At 39.6% G+C, this 14,467-nt stretch overlaps 1 protein-coding gene across 2 annotated transcripts in view; it reads left to right on the top strand.

Annotated features, from left to right (window-relative positions):
- The window catches only part of tbc1d22a (TBC1 domain family, member 22a), a 164,051-nt gene that overhangs the window by 91,991 nt on the left and 57,593 nt on the right, over positions 1-14,467 (top strand). For both annotated transcript variants that reach the window (XM_004553937.4, XM_004553936.4), the window contains exon 10: positions 3,073-3,179. In XM_004553937.4, coding sequence (XP_004553994.1) covers positions 3,073-3,179 — 107 coding nt within the window. The remainder of the gene's footprint in view (positions 1-3,072; positions 3,180-14,467) is intronic.

Here is a 14,467-nt window from a genome sequence, read left to right as displayed (position 1 = left end):
AGAATACTAAAGCAGTGGAGCTTTCATCAGCTTGTTATAATCAGCAGTGACACCATGCAAGTACCGGTGAGCCTTTCAGCTACAGGTTTAATATTGTCACTGCTCAGAACTGCTGCAGCCCAAGAAGATGCCTGTGCTGTAACATCGTCAGCCATTTTTACACAAAGATCGCACATTTTTGCTGTTCTGAGATCACTCCCCGTGCTGTCCCAGCTGCACAAAACCAGCATAATGCTTTCCCCAGTTGTGTAATTTTTACATAACAGGCCTGCACTTAGAATTCTGAGAGTCATAACAAATGTGACACATAAGGTTTGATGTTGGAAATATGAGGGGATAATATCACCTTAGTCTTATCGCTGGGTGTTTGTCTCGTCTGTTTGCCTTTGTCTCGGTTGCTTTGCTACCTAATTTAAGAGTCTGTCTTCTTCAGAATTCAGCGTCTTGAATAATTAACCTGGAAATTGCAGTTCAAAGCAGCAGTTGTAGTTGTGTTGTGTTGTGTGTCATCTGGTTACAGATTTGTGTCTTTGACAAAAAAAACCAAACAAACCAGCGGTTGCTAAATGACTGGCAAACTTTTTTTAATGGTTGGTGTTCCATCTGTTGCTGCTGAAAAGCAGTGCCAATGCATGAATAATTTCCGTTGATAAAATTAAACTAGTCTACAAACCGTGCTCCCTGATGATCCACCAGCATATATTATCCTCACCTCTGTGGCTCCCCGTCATCGGGTTTGGTTCATTTAGGTTCGCTGGTTTTCTTTCTGTGGAATTTAAAACTAAATATCACAAGAAAGGTGAAGTTTTTGATGTATTTGTTTAAATTACTTACTTTAGGATTAGTGGCACTTAGCCATATTACCCAGCCGTAAGTAACGTCTGTCTGTGCAGTGTTCCCTCTTTAGAGAGTTTGTGTTAAAGTTATTGTTTCTTGCATCGCTGTAGACGATGTAAAGTTGCGTACTTTTGCTCTGTTATAGCAGCTGCTCATACTCTGTGTTTAGGTCCAGTTGATTGTAGTTGACTTCTGCCGTGGCCTCAATTTAAGCTGAGGAAAAATGTTGAGTTCTCATCTCATCAGATGTCTCAGAGTGGTAACATTTCCTCAGTGGGTGACCTCTTCCTCTCTCGATATGTTTACACTTCTCATTGCTGATTTACTTTCTGTCTTTCTTTCTTTCTTTCTTTTTTTTTGATCTCTTGCCAAAAATGGGATTTTATGAGATTATATCTCTGTATGTTTGCACAAATAATGACTGCTATGTCTGCCCTCTGGCTGCAGTACGTCTCCTCTCTCTTTTCTTTCTTTTCTTTTTCTTTTTTTTGCATTATAAGTATTGGAGTAAAATAAACTGTACTGTCATCTAATCAGAAAAAAAAAAGCCTCTGACGACTTTCATATCTGGTATTAAAGATCTGGTAGCCGTGTGAACAAAATTAGATTTCTGTGCTACTGGACACGTTGACATGTACTGATGTAATGGGATGAAAGACCTCACTGAAATGAAGGAAGCATAGCCTCTCGCTCTACATTCTGTCCATCCTTACCTGACTTTAAGCAGACAAGACAAATGAGACAGCACACACACACACGAGCATGCAGCGTAGTTGTTAGCAGCTTTGTAGCCCTGGCCCAAAGCCAGCTCCCTGTCCGTCTGTCTGTCTGTCAGACGGAGCATGCTCATTACAACCTTGACAACATTCCACTGAGGTTGCCAAGGATACCAGGCAGAGCTGGCAGGACCTGCGTGTATGTGTATTTGAGTGTTTAATAGGAACTCACACAAATATGTAGACCAGTGTTTTGGTTATATGACCACACACACACACACACACACACACACACACACACACACACACACACACACACACACACACACACACACACACACACACACACACACACACTCTCTGTCTTTGCCTTTGCTCTTTTTCTCTCTCTCCCTCTCTCTGTCTCCCTCTCTCGCTCATTCTTTTCTCTCTGTAGATCATTGTTAATCAGTCTCGTCCCATCTCCTCTCCACTGGCTGTCAGTGGCTTGTCAGAAGCCCGTCAGAGCCCCTGCAGTCCGTCACACACTACTGCCGTTAATGACATCTGATGACACCCATCGTTGAAGTCACCCACTGGAGATGACTGGGGACTCGGCGTGCTCGCAGCTTAGGAATCGTTTCTTTTGTTCAGCCCTGCAGTGTGTTTAAAAATATATCTCCAAACATAATTCTGCTTTACTTATGTGCAGACTGTTTGTCTTTCAGCTCGCCTGACCTCCTTCACCTTGCTTTTCACAGCTCCCTTTGAACTCACTGCAGTAGGAGTTTACATCAAAGGTCATATGAAAACCCTGAATCCATCAATAAATACTGAACTGTTTAAAAATGGTACATTTAGGATAGACGTACAGCTAAGATAAAAGATTGAAAGGTCTAACTCCTTTCAAATACCAAGTTATTGCCATGAATTTGACTAGTAAAACTATTTTTTCCGGAAAAAATATGTTAAATACATTCATGCTGTCTGCAACATGAAAAGCACAAATTGTCCTTTGTGCACAAACTCTGTAATATTTTCGAAATGTTCAAAGAAGCCACGGGAAAGGTTGAACCGCTGTTCAAAGATGATAATCATTAGGCTGCTCTAATAGGCCTCTTTTTAGTGTCTTCCTACATCCTTCCACACCGTCTTCACTGCTTCATCCCCCCTTTCATACCTTTGCTCCAATTTGTCAGTGTCTTCGTTCATTTCCTTACATCTTTCGTAACCCACCCACTTACCTCTTTCCTGCTCCTACTCTCCCTATTGAATTAGTCCTCCCCCTGCACCTATGGCTGTATTGTTCCCCTGTCAGGGTTTATGGTGACAGGCTTATGGCAGAGCCCATGCTGTGCTGGGAACCTGGCATTGCTCGCCATATCTCTCCCCTGAATTCTCCTGTTTTCTCCTGTTGTCTTTTTTTAAACTTCCCTTCTTTTTCTTTGGCCCGTCTCACTGTCTTTTTATCTGTCAGTCTCTTTCCCATAAGCAGCAAATTCTTTACGCTCTGTCGTTGTTCTCATTTTGTCTTCTCCAGAGGAGGAAGTGGAAAACTTTGACGTGTCCAGTCTCCAGGAAGAGGCTCTGAGGAATATTGAGGCTGACAGCTTCTGGTGCATGAGCAAACTGCTGGACGGGATCCAGGTAAGCTGTGTGTTCAGCCTGTGCAGGTTGCCTCACAACATTTTCAATAATAGGTCTTAAAGCCACTACATGAACTTCCAGTAACAGATGCTTTACCATATTACTGATCCTCTTTAGTCATCACTCTAAGCAGAGATGGAAGAACTGAAAGGGTGTTCACATATTAATCTCTTGACAAGACATCAGATATCTGTCAGCTGGCTAGCTTTTGTTAGCTAGCTACCTGTTGTTTAACCTGTTGTTTAACATTTAAGTCCTCTCTTCTTCCACAGTTTCGCATCTTGTAATCAGAAATTTGTCAACACACAAAAAGAGCTCAAATTGTGGTGAAAAGTCTCATTTTTCTTTTTTTCTTTTTTACCAACAACTACATTGATAAGTGATCAGTTAATAGTTGATTTGTATAGTTAGTGTTAATGAATCAAAACAATGAAATGATCTTTAATAATGTTCACTAATCAAAAGTAATGTCAAAAAATCTGTTTATTTTCATCATAACTTTGTTTAATGAAAGGTAATTCATTCTTGATTGCATGTTGTACTTGAGTTATGTAGAGCTTACAAGAGATGCTCAGGGTTATATACTGATGACACCAGTAAACATAACATCCTCATTCCAAGATGTCACATACCTTTGTGACTTTTGATGGTTTTAAAGTAGTAAGTTTTAAACCAAGCCATAATTGTTTTAATTAACCAATTTATTTTAGTGCCTAAAATTAGCTGTTTTTTCGTGGCTTTATAAATAACTTTATAACTCATAAAAGCTGTTCGTAGATGCACTACACTGTGTTTTGTAAGTTGTATTATAACTTCACAGAAACCATCCAAACAATGTTCAAAGAAGTAAAAAAAGCTCATTCTTAACCAATTAGAAAACATAAGAAATAAAAATGTTAATTAAGATGAACAATATTAAAATAAGCCAGTAGTTCATTACAGTTAACTCCTGTTTTTACCATTTTTTTTTTTTAATGATATAAAGTTTTGTTGCCTCATGTCTTATTAATGTGACTTCTGGACTGGATTATATTACATCTTCTGGTCACTCCCAGATGGTCCTGCTGAGAGTTGAACTGAAAACCCAGCTCTCATGAAGGAGTGGCTTGACATGGCATCAGTAAAATATAACACTAATTATGCTTTGGTTGAACATTTGATTAACAAGTCCAAAACAGCCTTCAAAGAGAATGACAATGCTCAGCTTCTTTTTAATCTCCATACAGCGTGGTAGTTGCTTGTGAATTTTTGGTTTCGGAGGGTTGCACATAATGGACGACTCAGCCAGTAGCTACCTGACATTAGAGCAATGTGGATGGAGCGGGGATTTGCAACACTATCTGACCATCCAACACGCAGTTTGGACAGACCATAAATCCCACCTAACGGCACCTTTCCTCTGTTTTCCTTGGTTATAGACCATTAATTTGAAAAATAATTGCATCTTTCCACTACATAGGGCAAGTTTTACACCATAACTCTTTCTTCAGCATGATTTTCTTCTGCTATGTGTGCGTGCATAAAATAACGGCTGAGATAATCGGCTGTACAGACGGTGTGGAATGTTACAGTCTTTCTGTGTGGGTTTCAGAAATGTGATCGTCTTGCATATTCTAAAGCGTGCCCGAGTGTCTGGAGGCCAGATAATTGCATACAGTCCACATCACCAAAATTCATTTTGTTTCATCATTTCTTCCCAAACCGTCTTGCCCACGAGCTCTGTTAATCGACCCGCTCTCAGCGGTCATGGTTGAGCCATCTGTCAATTCTAAATGTGCTTGCCTGGGCTGGCGGTACATTTGCTCTCAATAGCAACATTGTTGCTTAGCATCCCCAATTTTGCATCCATTTTGAAATATATATTATATATGTTTTATTATTTCTTGCTGTGTTGTAAGATTAAAATCTTTGAAAAGTCATTTGTGCTATCAAAAAAAAGTAGCCAGCCCACTTCCCTTCATCTTAAAGCAGCAGCATTTTAGCTCCTTTTGAGATGCTAATGATACCAAAGTCAGATGTTACTGTTAGCCGTGGCAGCTGTAATTGTTACTTACTGGCAAAGTAAAAGAAACATCTGCCAAGTCTTAGCAGTGGGAATGATGACTGTAGTATAAAGTAACACTTAGGAGAATTGCCACTGCAGTAAGTGTTAAAGTATATTTACCAGGCAATATGCTTTTTGTTGTATGTGTTTTAAGGGTAAAGGACAACACCCTGAATCTTGGTAGCAAATTTTCACCAAAGTGAAATCAAAATTAGGCTTATTTCCAGTTGCCTATTTTAATCTTGGATATTCTTGCCCTATTTATTTGCCTTATTTATGCAGTTTTTCAGCTCTTCCTGTGGCTCATTTCCTTTAAAGGCCATTCTCCCTTCTTGTGATTGGCTACCCCTCTGAGCTGTGTGTTGGCGATGACCATATTTTGTTTTCAACTCTCGAGAATAGAAAAAAGTGCCTGAAACGGAGCATTTAGAGCAGTCGGAAGGCTGAGCTTGATTGGATTACCTTTACAGATGCTGTCCTCAACATTGGCCATTAATAGGCACGTTTAATACGATATAAGCACCCAGCATTGGAACAGTACACATATGTAGCAAAAAGTAGGGGAAAGCAAAATAAAAATACAAATGAATAAACCTTTCAAACCCATAATGTGTTTAATATCCAAACAGCTGTTTAAGAGACACTTCAGTATCTATCCTCTCATCAGAAGCCACTATATTTTACATAGGTAGTGCATAAGGCAGCTAATCTGCTCTGTTTTGACCTGCAAAACAAAGTACACACACACACACACACACACACACACACACACACACACACACACACACACACACACACACACACACACACACACACACACACACACACACTCACAGTTTCTCCACACCAGTGTTTAATCTGTGTCTCCACCTGAGATTGGGATGGGGATGTAGTTTTACTATCCACAGTCTGCTGGTGGTTTTAATAGTTAATTGGAGTATCAGAGTAAGGTGTCCCGCTCTATGGGCTGCTTAGCCCTGTTAGCCGTCTCCTCTGGCGTCTCTGTGTAGCTACAGTGGCAATACGCACCTTAGTATCACTAACATGGATAATAGGTTAACTGGATACATCCAGATTAACTGAAGTGTTTCATTTTTAAACTGTTGTACATCCCGCCTAATATCACACTTGTACACAGAACGATGTGTGCTGCCAGACGACTGAAAAAGCTGCACTTAAACTGAGCCTCTGTGCGGTTAAAGCAGTTGGCTCATTACCTGATATTTGACCATCAAAGTCAGAAAAAGCACAACCTCTCAATTTATTAGCAACTGTTTTCTATTTAAATGCAGTTATAAAGATAGTCTCCCCCCCCACCCCTTCACCCCCATTTAGGACTACTTTATGGACCCTGCATCTTGCACATCTTGTTTTGTATTTTTTGCGTAGTCATTTATTATTATCACTGCAGCTTATGAATCACACATCACTGTCTTTTGTGATGCCAAATTTGTTTGTGATCTATCACAAATAACAAGAAAACGCATAGATTTCTGTCAAATGAGACAACACAGACTCATTGCCTTTAGGCATGCCGATCATGCTTACTGCTCTGCTCCGTCACCCTCCAGAGGCTCATTCTGAGGCAGAAAAAGAAAAGACTGCAATATCTTAACAGATGTTTATCCATGCTGTTTAATAGATACAGCTGTGCATTGAAAATAGTGTTAATCAAATACCAAAGGTAATTCGTATTAAGGAGCATATTTAAATACAAAGTCCATAAATAACTATCAGTTGGTAGGCTATTCATTCAGGAAATTAATAGACGCTGGGCCTTGTTGCCCCTGAGAGAGAAAGACAGAGAGCTGCAGAGCAGAGGAAGTAAGAGAGAAGAATAGAGTGTGTGTCTTTGTGTATGTTTTTGTATGTGTATGGCTGTCCCCACGCTTGTGTTTGTTTGTGACCTTGGCTCCAAACTAATTATGTGCAATGCACCAGGGAAGCCCATGCTTCCCCCCTAATGCTTTCTAAACAATCTGACGGAGGCTGAGTGCCTCCGCGCCATAATTAGTTGGTGATCCTTGCTCTGACCTCGTCTTAGACCCTCTCACATCCACTATACACTATTACACTTAACTGCGGCCATGAAGGTGGGGGTCCAGGGTTGGCGGGTGGCAGAGTTTGTCTGTGCAATTACATTTGCAAGCTGCCTTCTAAGCACCTTATATTTCCAGTGTTTTGTGTGGAGCCTGTGCCACACTGGTGTCAACTTGTTTTGAACCAACTGGTGCAAAGTGTTTAAAGTTTAATTGCATAACAATGCAGAATAAACTTTTAAATGGGGATGTTTGAAAACCACTAAATGGTTGGGAAATTTCATGAAGAGAAATGTGTCTTCTTCCATCCATCCATGAACCACAGCTGGTGTGCTTTTCTTGCTATTTTATGTAATTACCTGGTGTACAGTGGAAATACTTTTTTAAAACTGTAAACTGGCCATTAGCTCTGGTTTTAGTACTTCACCACCACGCTTCTCTCTCACCTAAAAGTGAACAGAGTATTTTTGGCTGTCAATTCACTTAAGCGGCTTCTCTAATGAGCTGCAGTTTTAATTGGCAGCAGTGCAGCCCCCGCCTCTAAAGAGCATGCTGGGATGAAAGATAGGTTGGAGAGATCCAGGCTATTCTGATTTTGATGTTTTACAAAATCAGATGGACAATTTATTTTGTGAGGAAACATGACCGCTCTCGTTAGTCTTCACGGTTCTAGATCATAAAAATGTCGACAGATGCCTTCTTTAACCGCTTGGGATTTTAAAAGGAACATTGCTCATGTTAAGAGCATGTGCTCTTGATGTGTGCACTACCACACACACGCTGCTTTACTGGACAGTGAATGGCAGTTTGATGGTTAAATGATTGAGGATTGATATTTATCAGTCTTGGCGTGACCTATTAAGTGCTGTTAAGTGGATGCGCACTTGTGTACTTGTGTGCATTTACAACTGCCTCAACCATATAACGGCACACAGTCCAAAGTGCTTCTCCAGTGCCTCTTTTATTGTCTCCTACGGTTTTGATACGCTGGCCCACTCTTTAATTTAAGGAAAGGAAGTAATACCATCGCACAGATAAGAGCTGATGGTTCACAAAAGCAAACATCAATGTGACAGACATCATGTAAAAGCCTGCTATGTTTTCCAGCTTAAACTACGGGCCGACTGATATCAGATTTTTTAGACCAATACCAATATTTGATTTAAAAATCCTGTTACTGTTACTTACTAAGATAATGCGTCAGTGCAATTAAAAATAAATAAATATTTGTTTTATGTTCACAACAAGTCCTTGTTTCCTCATTTGCTCTTTTCCTGACTCTGCTTGGATCAGCTGGTTGTATTTCTGGTCTTCTGCCAGTAGGGAAGTTGTCATCTGGTGGACAGATTATGCAACATCAACATCAATCATACCATAGTTGATAGGTGTTTCTACTTTTCATTCACCAGCTGTTATAAATACCATACCAATATGGCAAATAGCTCATAACGGCTGATATATCTGCCCCACTAATATATGAGTAAAGTTAGAACCTCCCTGTATGTTACATTTTGAGCTCTCATGTGTTAAACCTGTTATGCTACTTTACTAAAATCTGCTTCTCACAAAGTGTTTCTCAGAAGCACTTTGTAATGATTTGCTCTTTTAAAATAAAGTTAAGTCAAGGTTTTAGTTTATTTCAGTTTGCTCTGGTTGTGCCTTCAATTTAGGCTTTGCTGTGTTGTCAGCTTCTATGATGGTCTTTAATTTTAAGATACACTGAAAAGCTTAATAGAGGCAGGAGTTGAAGAGGGATCATCTCTTTAGCAGGAACGGGAAATACAAGTGGACGGCGCTCATGCTCATTTAGCTGCTGTGAATTTTTATACTTTATTCTCATTTATGATCAACCTTGATCATAAAGTGATATTTTTTCATGTATACTGCATATATCCTGCATTAAACAGAATGGTATTAAATATATGGACTGAAGAATCTAATAGTTTTTTGATATTATCCTTCACATCTTTCTTTGAGTTCATCTCCACTGAAAAGCAATTAGGAAAAGACAGCTAACATTTTTCTGACATAATGAACGAAACATGACACAATTAACTGAGTTACTTACCTAGAAGAAATTGTTCAAATGGGCCTAAATTTGCTACTTTTTGATTTTCTAGTCATACGAATAAAGTGTTTTTAAGCCTGCCTGGATCTCTAAGATAATACATGAACCCTCACAATACTGTAAGAATTACAATGAATTTATGTATTCCTTGAAAAGAAAATAGGTTCTACAAATGGCTACATTTCACTAGTTGACACACAACTCTGTTAGACTGCCCGCCTGTTGCCCCACTCTCTCTAGCAGCCAATTAGCCTTACACTGTTCTAAATTGGACAGCGCCTCTGGCTAACTTTACTAATTTAACTTGTTAAAATTGTTCCATATCTCCTGTTTCCATGAATCTAAATGAAACCGTCATCTCTGCTAATATTGCATTGTTGATTTAAACATGTCTTCTTAATCCTGGGCCATAATATATTATTAATGTTGCAATAAAAACAGTCAGTCAAAGCCTGAGTAATTTAATATGTGTCATTTTACAGCACAGATAGCTCCCACCTGCATCTCTTGCTGTCTAGCAGCTACAGTATGTGGCTTCCCTGCACAGCCAGGGAGCCTGTGTCTTACCTGCCATGCCCAGCGAGGGAAATGAAGTCAAAAAGTTTAAAAAGTCCATTATTCCGCCAGCACACCCCTGAGGGCTCTCAGTTTTAAAGCCAGCAGATGAAAACCTGCCTTTTATGCTAATTCTGCAGATATGCCTTTTGCAGCACAGGCTCTTAAATGTATTTTCCCAGCACAGGACCTAATTTTGAGATATTTAATTTCGCCTTGGGATGTGAACTTGTTAATACTTCAGCGGTTGTCTTGACAAATGGAGGTCCTGCATGAAAATGTCTCTGACCCCTTTTAGGTTAAAGTGCCATGCTTGGACATGCTACTTTGTGCTATGATGCAGACTTTGGAAATGTAGATTTATTGCCCCCCATCAAGCACAGCATTGGTGCTTTAAATTTAACTTCTCCTTCTTGTGGAGTCGTGAATGGATTATTAAAGTTTATTAAAGTTTTATTAAAAGTCTCAGCAGGAATAATATTGGGCAGCTTTTTCAGCACTTTCAGGATTTTATATACACACCGTGCACTGTATGCTGAAGTTGATCATTTCCAGAGGAAACTATATATTGTCAAGCCCTGGTCCCATGAATGCTTCTGCAGTTAAGTTATGACCAAATAAAGAGTAATGAAATGGTATGAAATATAAAAATATTAAACGGTCAAACGCTCCCTCTCTTACTACTGTGCATGAGCTGCCTCCAACTCATCCTTTGGTGCACAATCCAATCGTAATGTGTTCGTTCATTGTCAAGGCAACCATCTGTTTCCACGGTCGCAGTAAAGATGGGGGTCTCCCCAGAGTGAGAACAGGGGTCCGAGGAATGACGTGTAGCAGACGGTAGCCAGACCAAACCAGACGCCATGTCCTGTTCTGGTTTCCCCAAGGGTCTCCTGCCGTCAACCTGGGCTGTCACTCAGTGCAACACCTACACACACACACACACACACACACACACACACACACACACACACACACACGGAGTGATCTGCCAGCTGGTGTGTTTGTGTGTGTGTGATGCTTGACAGAATGTTTGTGTGTTGTGTGTTTCCTAAGCTTTTTTAATGAGCCTGTGTATGTAGCCACTGTTGGAGGACAACTTAAGATTGAACACATTCACCTGCTTTTATTTTTTTTTAATAATTTTCAGTTATACGTTCTTGTCCTGCTTCATCTGTTATTCTTTGACAGATTAAGTAGTATCAAATTAGCTGAACTTGTTTGTGTTACGGGTCAGTGGAAAAGGAGGTGGTAACAGCTGCTGAGGAGAAGAGGTGAGGAGACAGACTGGAACTGAAAAATCAGACACAGAAAGAGTGGATGGATAAAAATTATGTAATAAGGATGGTGGATGCTGGATGAGAACCTTGTTAGCAGGGAGACGAGCAGTGTTGATCGTATTAGGGGGCATGTAAAGCCAGCTCTTACACTGAGGCAGTGTCAGAGTTCACTGATAAGCGAGAACCTTATAACCACCCCTGCCTAATATGCTGCTGGTTCTTCTTGTGCTGCCAAAACAGCTCTGACCTGCTGAACCTTGGAATCTACAAGACTTCTAAACCGCATGTCCTATGGTATCTGGAGCTAAGACATTAGCCGTGAACTCTTTAGGTCTTGTAAGTGACGAGTTCAGGCCACCACAGATCAGACCTGATCCAGCACATCCTGGTTTTTGCCCACCATTCCTGCATCCAGTGCTTTTCTACAACAATTGTTTATTTACAGCTAAATATATTTCAGCTCAGTTGTTACAAGATAGTTTTTATTCTTTGCCTCTGTGTGGTCATAATGTGGTCTGGTCAGTGTACTTAACTGACATTTACTTCTATATAGAAGAGTGTTAACTTATTAAACTCTTGCAAAGTTGTTGAACAAAGGAATGAGTTTGCATTCTATTTAATGTCCTTTTTTAAAGACTCAATTGAAGTAATACAAGTGATTATATAGCAATCGTTTGCAGCAACAGTCGTATTATTTTGCACATTATATTCCAAAATAATATGACTTATGATCATATGACTTAGAACTTGTGTAGGGAAGAAGAACTTCTGTTTAACGGGAAAAGATTTCTGGCAGAACAATGAAGCGGCATTCATACGCTGCAGCCGGTTAGTGGGCAAAGAAAAATAGAGGAAAGAAAAGCTTAGAGAAATGCCAAACAAAGACAGGTGCTAAGTGACCAACAGGATGAATCCGATATGGATATTCCTTGCTGTCAGGCTATTGATGTTTGCCTACCAGCTTTATTGATAAATGCAGCTTGGTATCATCTGGATAGCAGCGGAAATGTATGCGGTGTGGTTTGTTTTTTGTTTGTTTGTTTTTTAAATAACATAAATAGAAGTGGTCCTAGCACACAGCCCTGTGGAACACCATTCGTAACTTTCTAATATAGCACACACAGCACTGTGCATATCCTTTAATCCCAGTCATGTGTTACAGCTTCTGTAATAAACCTTTGCAATCAGTAGTATCTAATGTTTCTCTGAGGTCTATCCAGACAAGCACAGGACAGTTTGTTTGAAGCTATTAAAAGATCATTAGTAACCTTCAGTAGTGCTGTCTCTATGCTACAATAAACTTTTAATCCTTACTCAAACTCTCTAAATAAACCATTCATCTGTAAACGATCACATAAGTGATTTGCAACAATTTTTTTGTGGGTTTTTGTGTTAAAGGAAGGCTATGAAAGTACCACTTTAATTACAGCAATGTTGCAATAGCTGTTATTGTTTGCTTCTATGTTGAGCTGAATTGTGCAAGAGACATGGACAGACCAGGTTACGGTCTACTTTCTTCAATGACCTTATTTCTTAGAAGTTACATAAGTGAGAAATGTGGTTTCTGTTAATAGTTTTAGGTAATTAGGGAAACAGGTTCAGATGTAGATGCTGGTCATTTAAGTTCACAAGGTTTGAGAGAGGTTTGTCTCTCTCATTTCTTTGTCTGTTACCAGATACAGTTTATAAGATGTAGAAAAAGCAGATTTCTACTTCAGACTAACACAATATAAAAGAAGATTAAATGTTTTTTTTATATAACCTGTCTTGTTGGGTGGGGTGGGTGGGGGGTTCTGTCCATATATCTCTTTATACTTTAATTTCAGAACTGTATAAATTGATATTTTCCTTTAGTCATTAGACATCCAGACTTCTCAAACTCTAAGTATTGACTAAAAAGAAGGAACTTCTACAAGAAGTTTAAAATTGGCAGCTGGCAATTATCCAAAACCTTTTGATCAAAGACTAAATTCAGACGAATAAAAAAATCAGAGAAAAAGTTCAGAGCCAGCATAAAGTATGACATTAAAGATGGATCTCAGTCCAGTCTAAAACATCTTAAACTGTTTGGTGGACTGCCATTCATTTTAGTATAAATATCCATGATGCTGGGAGGAGGAATCCCAGACTTCCTCTTTACTGTGAGCCTGGGTTCACATTTGGTTTTTACTGAAATTTTCATGACTTTTCTTGCAGCAACGCCAGCAGGTCTAAAACAAGTCCTGAATGGATTGGCACAGCAAAGCTTGGAATGAAAATCTGTGCTTCCCAGATAATAAATCCTTCTCTATAGGGATTCATAACCATCTCATTTGTGTAAAAATTGGTCATATATGACAAGTTATACATTAACATAACACTGCCGCTATTAATCACAGCTCCTTTAGTGTTAATGAGCAAATGCTAGCAAGATTTGCTAGAAGCTAGCAAATCTAAGAAGCCAGAAACGGTGAACGTTTGCAGTTTAAGGTTTAATTTAAAACACGCTGCCGCAGATAGCCTCACCAAACCTCTGCCTCAGCCATAGCTCCTTAACCTTGTTGATACTCTTTACTAATAGTCACACTTAGGCTTTTTTAGGCTTAGTATTTCTGCATCTACTTTTATAGAGAGGCTCATTACAAATGACTGTATCCTATTGTAGTGTGTGAAAGGGTGTGTCATTAATTCTGATCGCCAATGTTTATGTATATACCTTAAGGTGACAAACGTTAATATAAGTGGGCCACTGCTCTAATCCAAAAACCTTGAAGTGGATGCAATCATAGCCCTCCTTAGGAACGAGGTCCCATCTCATATCCTGCATTAAAAAGTTACTCAAAACACGTAGTCTCTTAGTTTGAGGACAATCTCACTCACACTCTGAGCCATCAAAGTAGTCACTGCTCTTTTAGCGTGGCATGTCTTTTGGGTGTTTTTTTAGTGATGTGGAGGTGCTGCACAATGGCTCTGTGACTAGCACAGTAATATGGTTAATGAGCATCGCAGGAAATTCTCAAAATAAAAAAATAACATTAATGTCTTTATTGAACTGCACTGCTGCACCTCAGATTTTTAGATGACCTTCCTTGTTGCACTGCCAGTACACGTCTGAGCTTACTGCCCTCACAATCAAGGCCAAGATGCTGAAAGCAGCGTAAAAAATCAGCAGAATAAAATCAGCGCAGTCCTCCTGTAACTTTGAACAGCTGCGGTGTCCACCTTACTACAATCATCATTTCTCTCTCCTTTCTCGTTCTTGTACCAGAATGATGGATCATTGGCTTGTCCTTCAGTCTTCTCTGCGACATTGTGTCCATTAT

This window comes from Maylandia zebra, linkage group LG17 (genome assembly GCF_041146795.1).
Source record: "Maylandia zebra isolate NMK-2024a linkage group LG17, Mzebra_GT3a, whole genome shotgun sequence".
Classification (NCBI taxonomy): Eukaryota; Metazoa; Chordata; class Actinopteri; order Cichliformes; family Cichlidae; genus Maylandia; species Maylandia zebra.
Note: the sequence above shows the minus strand (reverse complement) of the source record. Positions and strands in the feature narration are given on the sequence as shown.